Here is a 23,268-nt window from a genome sequence, read left to right as displayed (position 1 = left end):
TCTGCAATTATCAGTGAAGGTTGATTAAAGATAACATCTGCATATCAATTGGACATTGGCATGTTTAATTAAAAAAGGGACAATTTTGAAAAAAATAATTGAATAAAAATAATTTCAATTGAACAAATTAGTTTAAAAACATCTTAGTGTACTATTCAATATTCATTTTACTCTATATTTTTTACTCAGTTTTAAATTTTTGTCATTACGATAAATCTTAAGCTTTTTTTACGTTACGCTCTTGAACTCTCCGACTATAAAAACAAACCACAAAGGCATCAAAGGCCAGAGTGTTGATTACAAACCCGTACTGAAAACTGTAGCTTTGTACTTTAATATAATTATCGTTCATCTTAACAAAAATAGCGTACCTATTAGCACATATAATCTTTCTTTAGATAAATGAAAATAAGATAAACAAACAGTGATACAAGTCTAACCACCAATATACAATAAGAATCAACTATTAGAAAAGCTAAGCTAGTCATTGTTCGTGCTTCAGGGCAAATGATGAAACGGTGGTTCACCTGAGTACACAAGTACACAGGTATATAAATCCTATGACTTTGCAATTTATTTCATTACATCAAAGTAGTCTCACCTGTTCACTTCGCTTGATCAAAGTATTTAACTTTTTACTATGGGTTTAAGTAGGAATATTGTCAGTTGTATAATTGTTGGTGATGGTATGGTAGGAAAAACATGCTTAGCTAAGAAATTTTGTGGACAAGAAATTGCAGATAATTATGTTGCAACCATTATGGATACTTTTACTGGAACAGTATCAGCTTATGGACAAAAATATACAATTAACATCAAAGACACTGCAGGACAGGTAGGTTGATTGTATTTTTTAGGAGGGAGGGATAACTACAGTTTTGTCTTTCTTTCTCTCAATATGCTGACACTCAAAGACGGAAGAAAATTGAGTTAGCGATGATTTTATACAACAATGATTTTAAAAGGCCTTAGCTTGAATCTCTCAAATGTGTACAAAGTTACAGTCTACCTTTCATCTCCAGATTAAAGCCATAAAACTCTTATGTGGTATGTGATGTATGTCTAGGAGTTACTATAAATGAAAAAATCTACAAAAGCATATTTAAAATGGTCCTCTTTATCTGTGAGGAATTTTCAGGGAAAGTTCATTTGCCCCTTAAATGAAAGTTCTTTTTAGCAATACTTAGTATGTCTATGATATCAATATTAAATCTTATTTAATTGGTTTTTCTTACATTTACAGTTTGAAGACTCTGAAATGAGAGAAATGGTTTACAAGGAGTCCAATGTATGTGTCATCTGCTACAGCGTTTTAGACAGGGATTCTATGGAGAGTGTAAAATCACTGTGGGTTCCAGAGATTAAGAACTTTTCCAAGAAAGTGCCTATTGTGCTTGTAGCTACCCAGTCTGATCTCCGAGAGAAGGATAATACTGATCATATAAATAGAGCCGAAGGATTAAAACTTTCCAAGGAATTGGGTATTGAACAATTTGTTGAAACGTCATCTTTTAAGAATGATGGTGTCAAAGAGGCATTTGAAACTGTAGTGAAGGCCTTAGTTATGAACAAGAAGCGTAAAGCAAAATGGCTGAAGCCAGTATTTGGATCTTGAACTCAAAATATAAGTCTCTGCCCGGAGACTTGTACGTACAAAATGAACTTCTGAATACATCAGACTAGGCACATTCGATGAAATTCGAAATGTCCGAGCGCATGATAACCGCACGTATGATGATAGAGATACAAATATAGAAACTTACTATGTCTACCGTGTGACATTGTATGTACAACATCAATGGAAATAGAAGCTATTTTTAAATATAAATTATAAAGATCTTAAGATAAAGACAAAGAAAAACAAAACATATGTAATTAGTAACATGAACAAGCAAATTGTTTTCCAATAAAATAATTTGACAATTTTTTATGTATTGGTTTTGTCATTTGTGATGAATCAGTTAGTAGTTCACCGCAAGTTGAAAGGTGTATTTGTATGAAGACACCCCCTCATTAAGACGTAGTCAATCCATCAAAATATTAATAATACACATAATTAAAAATAAATGTATGTCATAATGACCTTCATAAACAAACATTTTAATGGTCACTTAGCAAATGAAAATAACTTTTTTATATTATATTAATAAACATGATTTATTTATTAGTTGTAATAAGCTTTGAAATAGTTTTTAGTATCTGCGAGTACTCTTTATTTCGGTGCTGTGTGTCTATTGTTTTTATGTTAGTTGTTTTTGTGCCTCGTACCGAACTTTTGAGATAAGCCAATTCCAACTGATTTTTAAAGTTTGTTCTTATGTTGTGCTGTTCACCACTGTCCCAGGTTAGGGGAAGGATTGAGCGCTCACAAACATGTTTAATCCCGCCACATTCTTCATGTGCCTGTCCCAAGTCAGGAGCATGTAGTTCAGTGGTTGTCGTTGGTTCATGTCAGTCATATCTGTTTTTCGTAAATTGTTTTGTTTTAAATTAGGCCGTTAGTTTTTCTCGTATGAATTGTCTCACGTTCACATCCAAAGTTTGAAAGCCAGACTGTTTAAGTATTCGAGGAGCCAAGTGGTTAAAAGGAACCAAAACACAACAAAAACCACATATTCTGTCTGAAGGAATGGAGATTAGGCATATAGGACATAGGTTAATTTTGGGCCGTTTTGAAACTTTAAAACAACTGTACTATAGGGCAATGTTTATAGTACAGTTGTTTTAAAGCTTCAATAAGAATATTAATTTTTTGTCATGTTATTCCTGTGGTTTTTTTTTTCCATTGTCACAAAAGGGTATAGAGATGTAGGGTTCTCCCCGACAGAGAACAATCATAAATGGAATTGTTTGTAGCCAATACGGAAATGTCATTGCGTTGGTTAGCAACATTTTTTCTAGCATATCTTACATGTAAATTTTGGCAGTCACATCACTCTCGAACAAGAAATAAGTGTAGATAGAAAGCATGGGGGTGTTACGAATTGTACAAAGGAAAGTAAAGATGTCATTGAATTCAGGATCATGAACCATAAAGAAATACAGTCTTTTAGCAAAGAGAGTGAAGTTAAACTAGAAAAAAAAACAAAACTTCATCTTCCGCTGACGAATTTAAGCCAGCTAGCATGGAAAGAATATGACATTTGTCTCCCTTTTATATAACAACTTTTATTAGGAACGCGTGTCAGTACCACCTGAATACGTATATTAAGATGTATCAATCATTCAAATTTATCAAATGTTTTGAACTTATAATTTCTGAATGGAATTGTTTGTAGAATACAGGAAGTATTTTTTTCCAGAAACACGTATGATGCGCATCATACTTAGTGCCAGTGGTTTGACAATTTGAACACGTGTGATGCGCATCATACTTAGCACCATTGATTTGACAATTGAAACACGTGTGATGCGCATCATACTTAGTACCAGTGGTTTTACAATTGCCATGATTTTGATCAATTATCATCTACTAGTAATCAATTTTGTTTATTTTGCAAAAACTTGGGTTGCAGTTCTCCGCGACAACGTGGACATTATATTGCTTTAGTTAATTTCTAGTTCAGTCTCTCTTAGCTTCACTTTTTTTTTTATATATCTTTGGTTTGCCAAGCTTTTATCTATGCACAATTCTGGTGATTATAAAACAAGAAATGTGACGGGAAGAGATAAAGTAGCATAAGTTAGGTTTTATATGGAATAGTTGTAACTGTATTGATACATTTAACTTCAAATTTTAATGAAATTGTACAATCTTCGGTTGAAATTAATTATGTATTTTAACTGTTGATTGCATTAACTACGGGTTTCAACACTACTCATATCTCCAAACCTTCCAAAACCATCAATGTTTGATCGTGTATTGTATTACAGCAATACACATTACCCTTAAATGATGCCAGAAAATTGAAATTCTAACGTCAAAAGTCAAAGGAGAAAATGTCAGACGGCATAGGGTAAAGAGGATTATGAAGGATAAGGTCGAGTGGCGAAAATGTTCTCGTCAAGTGTCGTAAACTCCTTTATAGTGATCAGCGGCGGTGAAATATATTCTCCATATATTTATTAAAGGGACAAATCAATTTTTGTCGAGCAAACACTATTTGACGAAAACCTTCGCAGGTTAAAGGACATATTATTTAAAGATTAAAAACATATATATATATTTAGGTTGTAACATGGCATTTTTCATATGAATCCCGATACCATCATGATCTCATGACTACAGACTTCATTTCAGTTTTATATAAGGTCTTACGAAAATATGGAGACTATTGTGCAAATTAATGTGTCCTCACCTCTTTATCATCTATTTCCTCGCAAATTTTTATTCACCATACAGTTGAGCATGAAACGACATGGAAAACTTTATGAAGATGTGGTATATGATTGCCAATTAGACAACTCTCCACCAGACACTAAATGACGTAGAAGTTAACAACTAGAGTCAGTCAAACTTTTAGACAATGCAACAATAAAATATAACCCAATGACCGACAATATAAAAGTAAATATCCTACACATGAGTGTACACAAATAATATAATAGAGTGACGTCTCCAAAAACCACAACGATTAATATTCTGAAGTAATTAATTATTTTTGTATCATGATGATAGAACTCAACCTATTTTGGCGCCGATATATTATATATATCCTCAATTAAGCAAAATGCAGCAAACTTCTGTCTGTGTCGTGTTTTATAATGTGCAAACTTGCATTAAATTATTTTTATGGTATATATAGTATATGTGTGTGTGTGGCAGATATTTAAAAGTAAATTGTAATTCAAAAAAGAGGATAATTCCCCGACTTGTTTTATGTGGAAATGATATGACATGGACCTATTTTACAACTAAGTAGAAATTATTAGTTTGTTAAATTTGAATGATTGATACATCTTAATATACGTATTCAGGTGGTACTGACACGCGTTCCTAATAAAAGTTGTTATATAAAAGGGAGACAAATGTCATATTCTTTCCATGCAAGCTGGCTTAAATTCGTCAGCGGAAGATGAAGTTTGTAGATTTGATTGGTTTTTTTTTCTAGTTTAACTTCACTCTCTTTGCTAAAAGACTGTATTTCTTTATGGTTCATGATCCTGAATTCAATGACATCTTTACTTTCCTTTGTACAATTCGTAACACCCCCATGCTTTCTATCTACACACATTTCTTGTTCGAGAGTGATGGGACTGCCAAAATTTACATGTAAGATATGCTAGAAAAAATATTGCTAACCAACGCAATGACATTTCCGTATTGGCTACAAACAATTCCATTTATGATTGTTCTCTGTCGGGGGGAAACCCTACATCTCTATACCCTTTTGTGACAATGGAAAAAAAACCACAGGAATAACATGACAAAAAATTAATATTCTTATTGTTCACTGCCTTAATCATACAGCCATAAATAAATATTCACACGTACGATTTCATTCATGAGTAGGCATTTTTTTGTTTCATGAAAATAACGCATGCGTGTCAGTTTTTATTATTAACTATTTTTTCTGAAATTTTATTCAAATATATATCAAAGTACTATATTTATACATATGTAGAACGATGAACAATCATTGTAAACCATAATGATATTTTGAAAATATTAATGTTAATATATTCTACAGGTTTTCTTAATTTTTCTTGCCTTTGTTTCTTTCAACCTTTAGTAATTATCCAAATATAGATGTAAGTTTTCGATTTTATTTTGTAACACGTTTACTTGCATTCTGTTATTTCAGTTTCTTTCTATTACAGCATCATTAAAAATTCAGATCTTGATTAAAATAATTATTTAATGACTAAGAGAAAACATGAAAATTGTTACAATACAAATTATTCTACAAAGCCTGACGAATACAGAAAAAAAATTGTGTGGCGCTTAAATTTCTTTAATTTTATTAAATATTAAACCCTTATTTATTATGAGTTGTTATAACGGACAAAGCTTTAATGTTTTCATGTCAATTTAAACAATAATCTAGATTGCGCTGAACCCATCGGCCAGCTATTATTATAGACGTACAACAAGTTCTGGCTAACATTTGTTTTTAAACATGCAAACACAACCAGATTTACTCAAATATTCCCAGATCATCGACGTAAAAACGGTAGCAGAAAATAACTGAAAAAAATATTTATTTCCACTTCAAAGCAAAAAAGTTTTGATACAATGACTTAACAAAATTGAAATTCTTGTTTACTGCTTTGGTTTGAAAACGATGGACGATTAAAATACTTTGGGAGATTTATTATTAAGTCTGCGTAAATCTAGCATAAGAAATCAACATATTTCATAGAGATATGACGTCAGCTAAAATTAAGCGTAATCGGTTTATTTCTATTTTCGTTTTCCAGTTTCTATATTTGAAATAAGAACAGGAATTTTAAGAAGATATCAAATCGGTTTAATTATGATTTGACCTTTCTCAGCTGACATTTCTTGGGTTTCGTATATCCAAGAACAACTATGAAATATATGATCGATGCTGGCAAATACGTAAACACAGAAAATATATCCATTTTCGTCATTAATAACTAAAATGCAGTCACTGATACATGTAAGTTACAAAAACTGTCAATAAGTGTTCATACATCAAAGGAAGATGAAAGAAGAAATGCGCATTTTGTTTTAGGGAGACAAAAAAATTGCTTTACGGAAACCACAAAATTCTCAAAAAGAAAAGTATTCAGAAGTTAATATTGTTAAAATACTACATTTTTGAGTTGAAACGGCCTTCGTTGAATTGAACAGCGTCTCTATTGATCATCATATTTTGCCTTAGTTTGCTTTTTCATTTTGTTGCAGTTAGGCATTTCTTAATTTTTTTTTTTTTTTTTTGTAAATAACCTTTTGTCTTTGACATTTGCCGATATGATTTCTTCCCCTTCATGTATATAATTATTTCTTTTGTCACATTGCTTTGTGTTAGCAGCATGTTTGTCTTAGGCATTGCTGATATATTTATAGATAAGTGTTTCTGTGAAAGGAAGGCGATGTGGTATGGTTACCAACTAGACATTTATCTACCAGAGACAAAAGGGTTGGGAAGAAAACAACAACAGGTCATCGTTCGGTCTTAAAAACAACTAGAAAACCCGTTACCGTACAGCAAGATATATAAAAGGCACCGGCAAGATAACATTTGAAACAATTCAAATGATAAAAAAAAACCAAAAAAACAAAAACAATTTATGACAGAATGCAAACTGCAAAATCCACTTGTTTACTTGGGACATACACAAAAAGAATGTGTCGATGTTTAACCTGGTTGTCCTCTTAAACAGGGACAGTGGAACAGCACAATATAAGGAAAACAAAAAACACTTGTTACAATCAGTGTGAAAGGACTTGAGCCATATATTTTCACTATTTCATTATGATTCATTCGATGTTTGAGAAGGGTGCATTCGTTTAAATCAATAAGAGATAATGCTACTAACATGTTTCATTTGTCAAGGTTATTTTAGAATATCAAAAGAATCAGATCTAATATTATAAAAGAGGTATTTTTTAAATCTTGTATTGCAAAGAAGAATCAAATAGAATTTATTATTATAGCTGGACTGAAACTGTTCCACAATTTTTACTGGTCAGTAACCTTGTATATATAGTACTCATCTAGTACAGATGACGGCAAACAAGGGATAAATCTGTCACTTATGATGATCATCAATTTTTTCCTTTTGTAGTTGAGATATTTATAAACGCTACATGCTGTTAAAGATACTTGTTTTGGTCATTATAACCAATGTCCTTGGTGTTATCACCTCTTGATCATACTAACAACGTTCAAGGCTGTGCCATTCAAAATGTTTAAAGTTCAAATACGAAATGCGTGATTTCGAATGCAGCATCAGTATGGCGTACGTGTGTACGATGCTGAATAAGATTTCCATAGACATTCTTATCCCATAGAAAAACAAGAATGCCCTTTGAAACAAACTGGGCAAGCAAAAAGAATAAAGGTTTTGGCTTTTAATCGTATAACAATATCTATGTTCTGGTACTGTAAAACCATGTGAAACATCATTTTATTTTGGTAGGAAAAAATAAATATATTGTTCAACAGACCATTGTACGTGTGCAAAATCGGTCGAATATCTGGCAATTGTTCCTTATTCAATTCATGGACTAACATTTATATTACCGATATATTTTTATAACTTTTTTATCTTTTACGGTTTGGTGTACTTTGTGTCTTGTTTAATGAGCAGGTCTTCAAATGCGTTCTATCGAATTTTGCATAGTCTATTTAGACTCATGGGTAGTTCGTTTATTGATTTTGTCTAAAGAAGTTTGATAAACAGGTTTGCAAAAATATTAATTGTATATGTCAAAACCATGCGGTAATGGTTAATTTTTGTTCCTGTGTTGAAGACATAAAATAGTTATTTCAGTAAAATAACAATATCTCTTGTAGCAGAATTAAATATCGACCTTCTTGGGTTATTAGAACAATATCTGCTATTTAAAACCCTATCCTGACCTCAAATTATATATCTTTTGATCCCGTTGTTTATTTATGATGTTTCTCTTGTCAAGGCTGATCATATCTAACATTGGAATGACCTTTTACATAACAAAATACGTACGCGTTCCTAAATAATATTGCTGAGTATGTATATGTTATAATGCATTTCAGACAGAACATGCATAAGACTAGTAAACAAATAGACCAACTTTACATTTGAAAACTAATAAGCATGATTTTTTTTTAGTATTTGATGTTGATTGAATTGAAAGTTTTTGTTTAATTTGTTTAAACTATTCTTTGTGGTTTATAGCTTTTCATATTTTGTAAGAGATTGTGTCAATTTTTTAAGACTATATGTTGACCTAGATTTCTTTTAAATTGGTTATTTGTGTCGTTGGGTTGGTGACATATTGACGTATACCCCACATCTCCTTTTTGTAATGACAGTAGGTTGAAATTTTAGACAAGCTGACAGATCATGAACTGCACATTATCTCAATTTTTTTTATGAATGAATTTAAGTTAAAAATCAGCAATGTCATTAATATTCTTTTAAATATTTTAGTGTAAACATCAACAGGGTCACTGAGCTTTCTTCATGTAAATTTTGTAATAATTTGTACTTTCAAAATACATGAATAGTCCTGAAATATCTTAAATGAAAGGAAGTATGGATCTTTTTTCTCACAAACATCAAAATAGCGAACACTTTACGTTAATTTATTACAATAAGATTGTTTCAGTAAAATAAATGTCAGTTAAATTTGCATGTAGATTAATTTAATGCATTACATTACTTCTGTGTATCGCATAACATTCAATCGGAACATTTAACTCCTTGCGATTTCGAAGACATGATCTTTCTTTTTTTTCTTTTATTTTCATCATGTCTCATTTTTCCGATTTTTGAAAGAATATGGTACGTATTTTTCCATTATCGATAGGTAGTATAGTTTTTGTCGTGCATTTCATATTTAAAGTCTGCGTTTTGTTTCTCGTGTATCAAATCATGCTCAACAAACTGCTATGCCAAATCACCTTCCGTATAAACAGCTTTTAAAAAGTATTTAATATCACTGTCTAATCAACACAAGTCATGCATTGGATGATCTTGCATTGGTTATGCAAACAGAAAAATAAAATAAAAGATCATGTTTCAATTTAGACCCTTAGATTCAAGCATAGTATTGCGCTTGAACTGATTTTATATAAAGTGATGAGGCGATGTAAGACAGAAAACAAACATTTAAACAACGCTATAAATTATGTTCTTACAGGACAACGCTTGTCACATTCCACCCTGAAAACTCAAAGTGTTGCGTTAAACCAGGTTTAAGAATACAAAAGTAGAAAGTAATATAAAATTAAAAGACTCTACCACTCAGGTTCTAAAAGTACCTGTTGGGATCTACCGCAGGAATTCTCAGTTTTCAAAATTCATACTTGTCTGGGCTCTACCACTCAGGTTCTAAAAGTACCTGTTGGGATCTACCGCAGGTATTCTCATTTTTCAAATTTATACCTGTCTGGGTTCTACCAGTCAGGTTCTAAAATAAATTTTTCACCTGTCAGGGCTCTACTGCAGGTTCTTAAAATTGCATAATTTAGGCATTTTATTTTTTAATTAATTTAAAATTATGTTGAGTAGGTAATGTTTTTGATTTGATTATTTTAATTAGTATTATTGTAAGTTTTAATGAGTAGCCCCCTAGAAAGCCAAATAATACATTTATTTTTATTTTCATATGTATTCCGTATAATAGATTTAGAACTGATTGTGAATATGATACTAGTATACTGTGTATACAATGGTGTCTTAGTATATTAGTTTGTTAATAAAATTAGAATAGTTATTATAAAGTTTTGCGTATGATATCAAGTATCCAGTATGGCAGGATAAGTGTTCCATTCAAGTAGAACATTTCCTTTTCTACTCGTAGTATCTATATTAGTATAGATAAATGTGGTATGATAAAAATATATAACAAATAAGTGCAAGCCGGACAAACAAACATTGTTAATAAATAAGAAACCATGGTTTCGTCTGTTTTCTGCGACTTATGTTTTTTTTAAATTTTTCTTTGGTATTCTCCATTTAATTAATGAACGTGTTATTCCCTTTTTTCAAATAATAAAATAACCATAATCGATATGATATTAAATCCTGTCAACACTTATATTGATATTTTATCATGTTGTACATTAGTAAATACTGTAAACGTATAAATAATCTTTGTTGCAAAATCTACATGTACATTGAACATGACAATACAAGCCCACACGGACCGGAAACAACTTATTCGGATGTTATTATTAGGCAGTCCGTTGCTGGAGTTCTAGAAAGACAGAAGTTTAATACTGTATTTCCAAATCTTTTTAATTAAACACATGTTTCTAACACCTTTATCTTATATCCCATTATTTTATAATACGTTCTGTTATTTACCTTAGAGTTTATTATCAACGTTAACTAGTTTGCTCTGAAACACTGTCCTAACACATATATAGTTCGTATCTTCTCACCTTTTACTTGTGCTATGAATGCACAACGGTTGAACATTGCAGGTTCAATTGATAATCTTTTCTCAAAGCGAGGTTAAAGGAGCTGCGCGTAAGGATATCGTTTTATGGTATTTTATCCCTTGGCTGTGATAAATCCGTGTTCATCGTCCGAAAACACGTTTTAAAATGCTTGCTGTCTTCTTTCTGTATTTAATTGAAGCTAAAACAACACTTTCTAAAACATTTTTCATTCCGGTTTGTGCAGCAGCTGAACATTTATTATAATATTCAGCACCGATAAGTTTGGTCATGTGTTGTCCTTCTAAGTCAGAAACATGTTGAATGTTATCTTCATCACGAATGTCACTCTGGGTTGCCACTAAGATAACTGGCCTCCTTTTGTTGAATTTACGAATTTCTTGTATCCAGAATGACTGCACATTGTTAAAAGTTTCTCTCTCTACTACACTATAGCAGACGATAATGACATCAGTATCAGAAATCATTTGTGATCGAGTGTTTTCATCTTCATGCTGCATAGAAAAAAAATTTGAAAAAAGTATAATATTGCGTTTTAAAAGGAGCAAACATATGTATACCGTATTAAAATTCAATTGACTCCGGTTTTAATTTTATAAAAATTTCAATAAAAAAAAATCCGTGTAAAATTAAGAAAATTCATACCTGACCATTTGTATCTTTTATATCCACACTGTACAGGTCACCGTAAGCAGATACATAACCTGTATAGCTCTCGGCTACAGTAGCTACATAACAATCAGGGAACGAGTCACCAGCAAATGCTTTGGCCATGCATGTTTTACCTATAAGTCCATCACCAACAATTGTGCAAGATACATCATGACTGAAGCAAACCATCTTGACTTCTCGATAAGCGTTTATTAACAAGGCTATGACAATAATGATTATCAGCTATTAATTTAAACTTTTTATATACAATTACTAATTGCCTGATTGAACTCTATTGTTTACAAAAATCTCCTGCTAAGTGAAATCACATTATTTTCTATTGTTTTATCTTGTCAATATACATTGTATATAGTAACCCCCTGGAGTTTCTAGCCAGTATGTCGTAGTGCCTGCTTGTGGACATGAAAATTTAGACTCCCTGCTTGTCCTTATTTTGGAGCAAGGTGTTAATTAGAAAAACATTAGTTTTTTTAAGAAGTTTGAAAGAATTAATCAAATTTGAAATTATCTTTATTGCATGTAAAAAAAAGTTGTGTATACAGATTAAACATTTTCCATATAGGAAATCGCCGTGGGCTAATATGGGAGTCTCGGGATAATATCCGGACCGATATGCAAAATATCAGATATTAAATTGTTTATCACATGCTTCTACTAAACGTCAACGCTCTGGTTGATAACCTAATATCAGCGCCGCCACTTAAAAACAGGACGGATGGGTTGATATGGGACTTTGTTTGTCTTTTTCTTTTATAGCCATGGTGTTATCAGTTTATTTTCGACTCATGAGTTTGAATGTCCCTTTGGTATCTTTCGCCTATCTTTTGGAAACGTTATTTAACAGTGATAATTTTGATAAATGCAATTCGTCGTCAGTTTTATTACATTTTCAAAACTGGACAATGTTCGCATTTGATAAATGAATTTATTATACTTCATGTCAAAATGCCAGATTTTGATTGGTTAATACGAGGGAGACAATTTACTCTACCCTATAGTAAATACTCTATTACCCTTCACGGAGACGCTTGATCAAGTGTGCGCTTTATTAAATACGGACGGTTGTTATGTACAAGACGTCATAGTTTATTACTTTGAATTTGAAATTTAATAGACAGTAAAAACAGAAAATTCAGTATAATAAATTAAATAGCACATATCTGAGAGGGAGATAGAGCAGATTGTTACCCCTCGAAAAGGTAATTGTCAACCTTGGCTTCGCCTAAGTTGACAATGTTTTCTCGGGGTAACAATCTTCTCTATCCCCCTCTCAGCTATGTGTTATTTATATAATAGCACTCAATAGGTCCAAACATGTATTATAAGGAATGAAGTCAATCTCTATTTAAACTTGGACGTTCAAGTCTTATGTTAGATAAGAAGTAAGAGACTACACCATGAGATTCCTTGCCAAAAAAATGTGATGAGTTCTAAGCTTATTTTTTTTTATATAAAACGGGCCACAAAGTTGTATTGTTCCTTATTGATGCTTAACTGTAAATGTCCGTAAAGGTAATGTATAAAACAAAAATCAAGATATACACAATTTATAACCTACGTGGAAATTTTGTAAAATTTAAAATTAAGAATGCAAACAGAAAAAAAAACAATAAAGAAGGAACTTAAACCGAAAAGCTAAAAACCGCTGTAAGTCACCTGCTGGTAATTGTGATGAACATTTGTTTTAGTAAGCTTTAGAAGTATTGACTTGTTATGTAGGTTTAACAGTTTTTTTTATCTCAGTTACATCACATGCGTTGTAAAACAACCTGTTTTGTAAGTTATTTGCGAGAAAGAATTTGGTGACAGTGTACTTTAAGTTATTTTAGTACACCAAAAAAAAAAAAAAAAAAACCCACAAAAACAAAGGACAACTAACTGGTTGTTTAAGTCATATTTAAATCTGTCTTTTTGAGAATGTAATATCTGTATTTAGATTTGCATTACTAAAGTTTTAATCTTTAAGAGTTTGTACGTGTATGTTACTTTGATGTTTTTTTGCGAATCTAATTTACAAATTGACATAATTATCATATATTTTTATAAATAAAAACACTATATGTACTTCTAATTTTTTTTAATATTCATTATACGTAAACAATTGATACATTATATTTTTTTACATATTCAATTCATTGTCACTTCGATTATAATTTGAAAGAGTTCTGTTTGTCATGCAATATTCAATATTCATAAAACATCATCAGTGTCAGTTTCAGACAGCTGACAATCGTTGTAAGTGTCAATTGTTATACTAAAGTTCATCATGTCTTATTTATTTCACAATGTTTGTTCGAATTTGATCCATTACGGCGTAATGATCTATATAATTGTCACTGTGCGCATATTTCAATAGTATGGTAGTATCGACTTCATCTATGCACTCTGCTTCGTATTGCAAATGTACGCCGGTAGTACAATGCATACAGAAGAGGATTTGAATTATCAAGCTTCAATCTATCTTCATACTGATTTCTGTTCATATTTATGTTATTCAACTCTGGGGGGAGAGAATTCTGCAGTTTTTCATCGTGCGAAAACTCGTTTCAGTACATTTGTCTTCTTCTTGCGGTATCTAATGACGGCACAAACAACACTTTCAAAGACATTTTTGACTCCGTCATTAGTAGCGGAAGAACATTTGTTGTAGTATTCAGCATTTATTGATTTCATTAAATTCTGTCCCTCAATGTCGGAAACGTGATCAATGTTATTTTCATTACGAATGTCACTTTGAGTTGCCACTAAAACAATCGGCTTTTTCTTGTGAAGTTTTCTAACCTCTGGAACCCAGACGGATTTGGCATTCTCAAATGATTCCCTGTCAACTGAACTATAGCATACAATGATAACGTCAGCGTCTGTAATTGATTGTAATCTTGTTGATTTTTCCTCTTGCTGAAAAGATAAAATGAAAGAATGATAAGTAAACGAAAAAATAAAATATCTTCAATTTATTTCATTTATACTCTAAAGGCATGTTTGTAATTTATGTTTGTGTAAATAAAATTGAATATTCCGCTTAATTTAATTAAATCTAAATAAATATCAAGTTCTATTTATAGAGAATTGAAAAGATTCTTATAAAATACTATGTAACAAATCAATTTTTACCTCATGAATATTCAAACTGTATTTGTCACCATAAGCAGACACAGATCCACTGGTTGTTTCTGCAATTGTAGCCACATATTTATCAGAGAACTGGCTTCCGGCAAATCTTTTAGTAAGGCATGTCTTGCCAACCATTCCGTCACCAATAATTTCACAGGAAACAGTATTCTGGTAGCAAACCATTCTTTCCGATCTCTTTTCAAATCTTTAAACGTTAAAGTAAGTAGAAAAAGTGTTATGCCAGAATGTAAAATCTTCAGCTCTTTTATAAATACCGAGTCGTTTGCCTGGGTAAATCCATTGTTAATTAAGATCTCCTGCAAAGTGAAGATTCCGTTGTTAAAAACTGTCAATACTGGGTGATCAAATTTACCCCCAAGTATTACAACCAAGGTGACTCTATCGCTGCTTGTGGTTGAAATACGAAACTTTATTCTTGTTTTATTTTTAGCCCTTTTTATCTCATTGAAGTTAAAAAGAAAAAAAAAACTTTGTTAACTTCATGTTATTGAATATTCTGATGTTGTTTTTTTGTTGTTGTTTTGTTTTGATATTTGATAGTTTTTAAACTCTACACAGAAAAATACTATACGTTATCAGTACACAGTTAATACAGAGAAAACAGGAATAACAAATAGGAATATTATTTAATAACTGACTTTGCTTACTGTACGGTATGACTATTTTAATTATTTATATCCTTATCCTTTGGTCCCCAGGTGGATAGTTGTGTCATTGGCAATCATATCACGTCTACATTATTCTTATATTGTTAGTAAACCTTTGTAACTCATGTTTAATTAACGCCATCAGTGGGTCATCGCATTTTACATTTTGTTGACCAAAGAGACAACTCTTGCAAATTGTAATTACATTTTAGTAAGATATTTGAAAAGATAGATTTATGTATTTCCTTTTGGAAAAGTGAATAACAGATATAGTTTAGAAAGTTCTACCTCTCTCAAGAACTGTCAAAATAATCTTTCATAGAACTATTCAGATTAGTTCTAGTTGACACCATCAAGGGAAACTAGATAACAGTTTAAGATCGAGTAAAGAATAACTTTTTATCATACTTCCATAAGGTTAAAAGTGACCACAAATATAAAATGACTATAGCCGAGACAATTGATTACTATTGGACATAGTTAAGAATTGGATAGGATCGGATATTTACATAGTCATTGACCATATACAGACCCACGAGGAATCTTTGGACGAAATAATATACATGAACAGCTATTTTATAGAACTCAGGACATAAGTGTCCTTTACACAGATTTTATAATTTTTATAAACAATACATTGATACAAAAAATGTGTACTCTAAATATTCCAGCTCATTCATTTCGGCACACTCTTCAATCTTTATGGGGGTAAATATGCATTGTAAACTCGCCTTTGTTTTGAAAAATATATACACATTAGGCCAACAGAAAGGTATCATATTTATTGTTTTGATTTTGAACAAAAGAATCTATTCCCTGCAGAGATATTATAATTGCAGTAATATGAGGCGTTCAGGTGGTAGTACATTGTCAAGATTTGGAGCATATGGGATATACAGTTGCTATAATAAGCAACTTCATTTCCTCTATATAAAAAGCATGAAACATTTTGCTTTTTTTCATTTCAAAACCAGTGCCTCGAATAGCGTAGTTCGGAGTAAATTTGATGTAATTTTTTATAAGCAAGTGTTCTTTGTACACAATTGTGAGCGTAATTACAGTGCTAGTTGGAATGTAGTGATATACATTTAAATGCGTCAAGTTTTTGGATATAATAAAAGTGGAAGTATTTAAATATTCTTTTTATTCAACGGCAAAAGTGTAACAGTTGACAGATATTTTCATAAATTGGATTTTATTAATTGGTTTTTGACATGGTTTAAGGCTGAATATACATATTGATAGAACAATGTATTTTTTATAGTTTTTTTCAAAATTGTTATTTGATGTATTTGCATTCAGTAAAATTTAAACAGTTCTCAATTTAGAATTCTTATCGGCGATATTGCAGATTTATGTGTTAATGTGTTCTAATGGCTGGTTAAAATGTGAGTGTTCTCTAGTTATGTTCATTTCCATTTAAAAGAAAAACAGATAAAATGTGTTACCTCTTTCAGCTGCATTTGGAAATTTTCAAAAGCGTTTGATAACACAAATGTTCTATGCACATTAGGAACAAGGTGCTTTCTAGGTGAACTACAGGGTAAATTCAAAACGGGGAACCATGACAACATCCAACTTTAGGATATATCAACCAAAGGAACGCATATGCGTAAAAACAACTGCCATAACCTGACTTGGTACAGGCACTAATGTCAAAGTTCACATATCAAAAAGGTTAATGGTTCATATAAAGAACAAATATTATATTTCAAATAATTCTCATTGCAGGACAGAAACTGCTGAGTTCAGCCTTCTTTAAAATGCTGTTCATGTTTCATTTTCTGTGTAGAGTCTTAAACTGTTGTGGTTTTTGTCATGGGTTTGTCTGTCTTTTGCGACTACTGGTTTGAAATTGTTCCCTTGGTATTTTCTATCCTTTTTTCCATGTCAGACAATGTATGTTGAAGATATAATGTTTATTGCCCGAGTAACTTTGTATGAACTTATCATTCCTCTTGAATGTTAACCATTTGTAATGCTCAATGGTACTTTATATTTATTAGATACTATCATATAATAAAATTTTAATAGATATTTTGGTTATTTAAATTCTATTTATCAACCGAATTTTATGTTTTTGGCTAATTATTGATATCTCTGGATTGAAAAAAGGTATTTATAGGCTATTTTTTTTTCGATAAAAAAGACAACAAACATATGAATACCATTACAATGTTTTATGTATGCTGTGTTATGTTACCAATTCAAAGTTTTCCTACTCTTTCAAGTTTTCATATTTTTAATATTGTAATCAACAACTGCATCCGAGATTGAATTCGTTTGAAAATTTACCTGTATCATAATGTATACTCTCGCTTTACATATTTGTTTATTTGCAATGAAATTGACTAACTGAAATTAAAGCTAAATGTGTTGTTTTGAATTTAAAAAAAAATGATAAAGGGATAAAAACAGAAAACATAAGACATAAAAAAAACCTTCTTTGCTAACATATTGATATATTTATTAATGTTAAACGCCACTTTCAGCACTCGAACGCAAACCTCAGCGTTGATACGCTAGTGAACAATGTAGATGAATATTTGGAATCTCAGAATGGTCGAGTAAAAATATAGAAATAGGAATAGGAATGGAAATATTAATTTATAAAAGGTTCAGAATTATCTATTTTTACTCCCTAAACACGAAAAATGATAATCAACAGTTATTTTGTGTATCCTTGACTATTATAATTATTATTGTTCGTTTTTACAATGAATTGTTGACATCTAGAAATTCCTAGTTAACGAAATTCCAAATGACAATTCAGGTTTTCCTAAGACTTATGTGCAAATTCATTGACTTAAGATGTCTGAATATTTCACAAAAAAACATTGACGTCGAACACATCTAAATAAGTAATCTTTTTGAATTATTATAATGAAAATAAATGATGTGTAGGTTGACTATTTATTTTGGCTTAAATAGAATCCATTTATTTAGTTCTTATGTCTATCGAACACTCCTTTTGCTGTTCCATTCATGTTTTTTACTTATTGTACAATGATAGCGATATTTCTGTTTTTTGATTTTACACGAACTTAATTACTATTTAGGCATGGTTAAATTGAAAAGGTAACACTGCAATTTTCTAGAATCATTCGATCAAATTGAAAAACAATATTCAAGACCCTTTATTTGCAATTTCAACATAAAATAAACATTCACAAGTATCTCTGGATAAATAATAACTTAAATGCATTTACCTCTTGCTTTTGTTTGAGTGTGTGTCATATCAGTTTCAAAAGTTCATCTTTAAGAATAATCTTTACTTACTTGTATTTGGTCGTATTTTAGGTCGTTGACCTTGGATGGATTTGGCTATTTCTTTTGGGTATTTTTGTCGTCTGGCTCTTCAGCTGTTTTGGTATTTGTACATCCCCTGATTTCGGATGTTTGGTTTTGGGCGTTCCTGATGAGGGTGGGCCCAGAGGGGCGCTTCGGACGCATTGAATTATTGAACGTGTTGTTTTCAATTTTTTGAGTAGGAGGCAACAATAGTTTACAGTTATCAAAACTCATAAATATATTTTGAAAACACAAAGAAAGAGAAAAAGCTAGGCGAAAGATACCAAAGGGAAATTCAAACTCATAAGTCGAAAATAAACTTACAACGCCATGGCTTAAAAAGAAAAAGACCAACAGACAAACAACAGTACACAAAAAACAACATAGAAAACTAAAGACTGAGCAACACGAACCTCCCAAAAAACTTGGGGTGATATCAGGTGCTCCGGAAGGGTAAGTAGGTCCCGCTTCACATGTGATACCCGTCGTGTAGCTCATGTTAGTACAAACCCGGTGATAAGTCTAATTCGGTAGGTCACATTAGGGAAAAAGGGGAAAAGGGTGAAACCGGATGCGTATTGATTTACATCTAATATATTTGGTCTCTGGTTAATAGTTGTCTCCTTAGCTTTCATACCACATCTGCTTTTTATTTCATTTTTGTTGAAATATCAATTAACTGAATACGACTAATAAAATGGCGATCAAAAAGTTTAGTTTTTTGTTGATATCTCCTTTGGTAATTTTTGGGGTTAAAATCAGTATAGTTCTTCTAAAAGATTTTTCGTAAAACAAGAAATTTGTATCTACAACTTTAATTGATACAATATACAAGGGTCTGAGTTTTAACGTAAAAAGAATCTAAAATATAGGAAGGCTGCTAAAAAACTCCTCAAGGATACCATGCTTGTAATTTGTTACGCCAGACGTGCGTTTCGTTTACATAAGGCTCGTGAGTGGCGCTCGAATTAAATCAGTTGGAAGGCCTTATCAAAAAGAATGTTGACGGCATAGAAAACCAAATAACGAAAATGTAACCAAAAATACGGACATATGACTGGAGTAGAAAATCCTAAGTGTTTCACGTTAAAAAAAAATAGTGAGCAGAACATTTAATGAAATTGACCGTATCATTGATATTTCACGCCAAGCAGTGGCATTGACCCAGTGATTTCATTGAACTCATCAATGATAACAGGCTAATAATTTATTTAAACGAGATTATTATTGTCATAGCCATGATTCTAAATGTCTTCTCGCTATTAGAACATCACAGAATGTGACTTATCAGCTGGTATTCGTTTATCATGAGCAACACCATTGGTCCCGTAAGTTGAGCAGAATATGATTACCGTTGTAGAGTACCTGAGTATACACAAGGTTTTTGTAGTGATAAGAATTTGTGTATATTAACGTATCTTTCATAATAATATCACAAGAAAGAATGTTTAAAACAACAATTATTAGTATTTAGAAGTTCAATCACTACAAAAGATATAATTTTTATGTTTGTGAATGATACTTGTACTAGCACTAATATTATCAACAGTTCAAGTATGTAATTGTAAACAGAATTAGAAACTAAACTATCAAACAATGAAATAAATAAAACAATATCAATTTACACACCACAAGCAGTGAAATAGTCATATAGGTAGAACTCCAGGGGGCTAATGTGATTACATTTATGGGAATTTAAAAACAATAGAATTGTCACTTTGCAGGAGATATCTTATCAAACAATAGAGGAAACGGAGCGACCAACTTGGGTTCTATAAAAGGCAGGCGATTGTAAGCTTTTTTCATAACACATTTGTTGATTTATAACACTGACGAGGACCAATCTTAGTATATCTCAAAATGGTTTGCTACCAGAACACTGTTTCTTGTGCCATTGTTGGTGATGGAATGGTTGGAAAGACCTGCCTTACTAAAAGATTTGCTGGAAGCCAATTCTCAGACAAATATGTTGCTACAGTTGCAGAAACGTCCACTGGATCTGTGTCTGCTTACGGCGACAAATACAGCGTCAATATCTATGAGGTAAATATATTTCTTTTTATATAAAAAGATAATATTTGTGATTGATAAGTTAAAAATATATCGAAATATTAAAGATAAGAAATTTAAAACCAAGCTTAGCTTTTTCACGAAACTTAATATCTACATTATTAGCAACTTACTTATGATTGTTTTCTTTATATTTTTAGCATGAAAATCAGTCAGCAAGATCAAAAACAATAACAGAATCTGATGTCATAGTGGTATGCTACAGTGCAGTTGACAAAGAATCATTTGAAAACGTCAAATCTTTTTGGATTCCAATGGTCAGAAAACTCAATAAGAAGAAACCAATTGTTTTAGTCGCTACCCATAGTGACATGCGTGATGAAAATAATACCGACCATGTATCAGACTCTGAAGGACAAAACTTTATGAAATCAATAAATGCTGACTATTACAACAAATGTTCTGCTGCTACAAATGAGGGAGTAAAGAATGTCTTCGAAAGTGTCGTCTATTAGACATAGAAAGAAGAAAACCAATGTGCTTAAACGTGTTTTCGCACGATGAACTTGAACTTATCTCTGCCCTGAGATAAACCTATATTTTACACATCTTGAACTGTGTTTAGAATAGCAAAATACTTGCTGTAAAAAGACATTGAGATAGGAGGAGTTGGAGATGGAATGTACCACTGGTGTACATTCCAAAGACGGATTGAAATACTGCTGTCACATTACAGTGATTGTAACGGAGAATAAGCAGTTCCCGTGATGTTCAAGAGCACAAACTTAGAAAAACAATATGAAATCAGTTATGATGATGAACTTAAAGAGAAAAGGACTCATTTAGTGAAAAGACACAAACAATACATGTATGATATTGGAAACATTATAACAATAATTACTTTAAAATTATCTTACATAAAAAATATTTGTTCTGTTAACTTTGTACTTAATGAAGGAATGTCATGTAAAAATTGTTACAATCAGTAAATGTTTTATCCAAATGGATGGAAAGTATACATTGTTAAACAAAATATAAATGCTATTGGGTAACACGTTTAAATCTAAAAGCAAATAAGAACACATCTTAAGATACAACACATTGATAAAATAGAGACAACATCATGAATACTACTACTCAGGGGGAAAAAGATGAAAAGACAAACAAAAGTCCACAAAAAAATTACAGCGTTAAATAAAGGTTGAGGAGGTTATAGTTATCGTGTGTGGTCCCATATAAAACAAATTCGTAGTCATGATGTCCTAGTTTTTATAATGTTCAATTAGTTGTACAGCACACTTTCAACGCAAGTTTTAAAATTATACAATTTTTTTCAAGACCAATGTCAAATGTTCATGAATTAGGAATTAAAAAAGAGTCAAAGGATACGAAGGGGATATTCAAAACTTATAATTAGAGGAGAAACTTACAACAACATGGCAAAAAACGAACAAAAGACAGAAAGACAAGTCAACAAAACATTGCATAGAAACCTAGAGATTAACCAACACGAACCCTAACCAAAAAATAGGGGGTGATCTCAACTTATGTTTATCCGACTTGTATCAGTCTTTTATCTGTCTGTACCAGGATTCCTTAATGACATGGGTATACTTTCATCTTATATTACATTTGTGTAGTCATATATCAGTGATTGCGCTCATTAAAAATCATGAAATATTTGTTGTGAAAATCTCATTAGAAGCGACCAAACTTTAATATGAAGTACTAGTACCACTCCGAAATAGAAAATTGGAAATTTGGAAGCTGAAATTATCACGTTGTGTGTTCTTTTGTCAAAAAATATCAACCGAGAGGTGTTTGTGTAGGTAAGATGCTTGTCTCGTCTTGTCGCAGTGGTTATTTGTTGGTTCAATTTCTCTATATATTGAACAGAAAATGGAAAGAAGGAGTTTCCTCCAGATTTTTCTTAAAAGTCCATGTATAAATTTTTACCGTTCTTCAGTGTTTATGTGCACTTCTATAACGCACGATAACAAAGCAACGTAATCTTTGCAAAGTGATATGTATTATTTATAGAAAACTGCTAAATGCCTCAAATACTATATTATTTTAATCAATCTGATATACAAGCCCCATAAGACAAGATACATTTTACGACATGTTTTTTTTTTCTTTTTTTGCCATGGCGTTGTCATTTTATTTTCGAATTGTGAGTTTGGATGTCCTTTTTGTATCTTTCGCCTCTCTTTGTTGTTGCCTCTTTATAATTTTTATTAACGTGATACTTGTAATCAATGTTGTTTTTTTTACGTTGATCTGAGGAAATATATTTTTTGTATCTTGTTTTCTATTGTTGTATTTTGTTATACAATATTGGTTTGAATATCCGCTTCGTATCTTTTTCCTCTTTTTTTATCCCTAATACATGAACATTTGACATTGTATGAAATTGTATGATTTAAAAACTAGCGTTGAAAGTGTGCTGTACAACTAATTTGAACATGATAAAAACTAGTAGATAATGACTA

At 31.4% G+C, this 23,268-nt stretch overlaps 1 protein-coding gene and 2 long non-coding RNA genes across 4 annotated transcripts; 2 read left to right on the top strand and 1 right to left on the bottom strand.

The window, feature by feature from the left end:
* Positions 1 to 596: 596 nt before the first annotated feature.
* LOC127738327 (cdc42 homolog) lies at positions 597 to 1,930 on the top strand. Its single transcript, XM_052249529.1, has 2 exons — positions 597 to 835; positions 1,244 to 1,930. The coding sequence occupies exons 1-2, from the start codon at positions 641 to 643 to the stop codon at positions 1,613 to 1,615; spliced, it is 567 nt and encodes a 188-aa protein (XP_052105489.1). The 5' UTR covers positions 597 to 640; the 3' UTR covers positions 1,616 to 1,930.
* An 8,767-nt stretch (positions 1,931 to 10,697) lies between these two features.
* Positions 10,698 to 11,888, bottom strand: LOC127738340 (uncharacterized). The gene is made up of 2 exons (XR_008000011.1): positions 11,667 to 11,888; positions 10,698 to 11,515 (listed from the first exon to the last, which is right to left on the bottom strand). It is a non-coding gene; the product is annotated as an uncharacterized LOC127738340 (long non-coding RNA).
* A 4,414-nt stretch (positions 11,889 to 16,302) lies between these two features.
* Positions 16,303 to 21,783, top strand: LOC127738339 (uncharacterized). 2 transcript variants are annotated; one of them, XR_008000010.1, is made up of 3 exons: positions 16,344 to 16,863; positions 20,491 to 20,809; positions 20,977 to 21,783. It is a non-coding gene; the product is annotated as an uncharacterized LOC127738339 (long non-coding RNA). The 2 variants fall into 2 exon arrangements; XR_008000009.1 differs by having other exon boundaries at positions 16,303 to 20,809.
* The last annotated feature ends 1,485 nt before the right edge of the window (positions 21,784 to 23,268 follow it).

Source organism: Mytilus californianus, unplaced genomic scaffold, assembly GCF_021869535.1.
Source record: "Mytilus californianus isolate M0D057914Y unplaced genomic scaffold, xbMytCali1.0.p SCAF_4, whole genome shotgun sequence".
NCBI classification, from domain to species: domain Eukaryota; kingdom Metazoa; phylum Mollusca; class Bivalvia; order Mytilida; family Mytilidae; genus Mytilus; species Mytilus californianus.
This window is presented reverse-complemented; position numbering and strand designations above follow the sequence as displayed.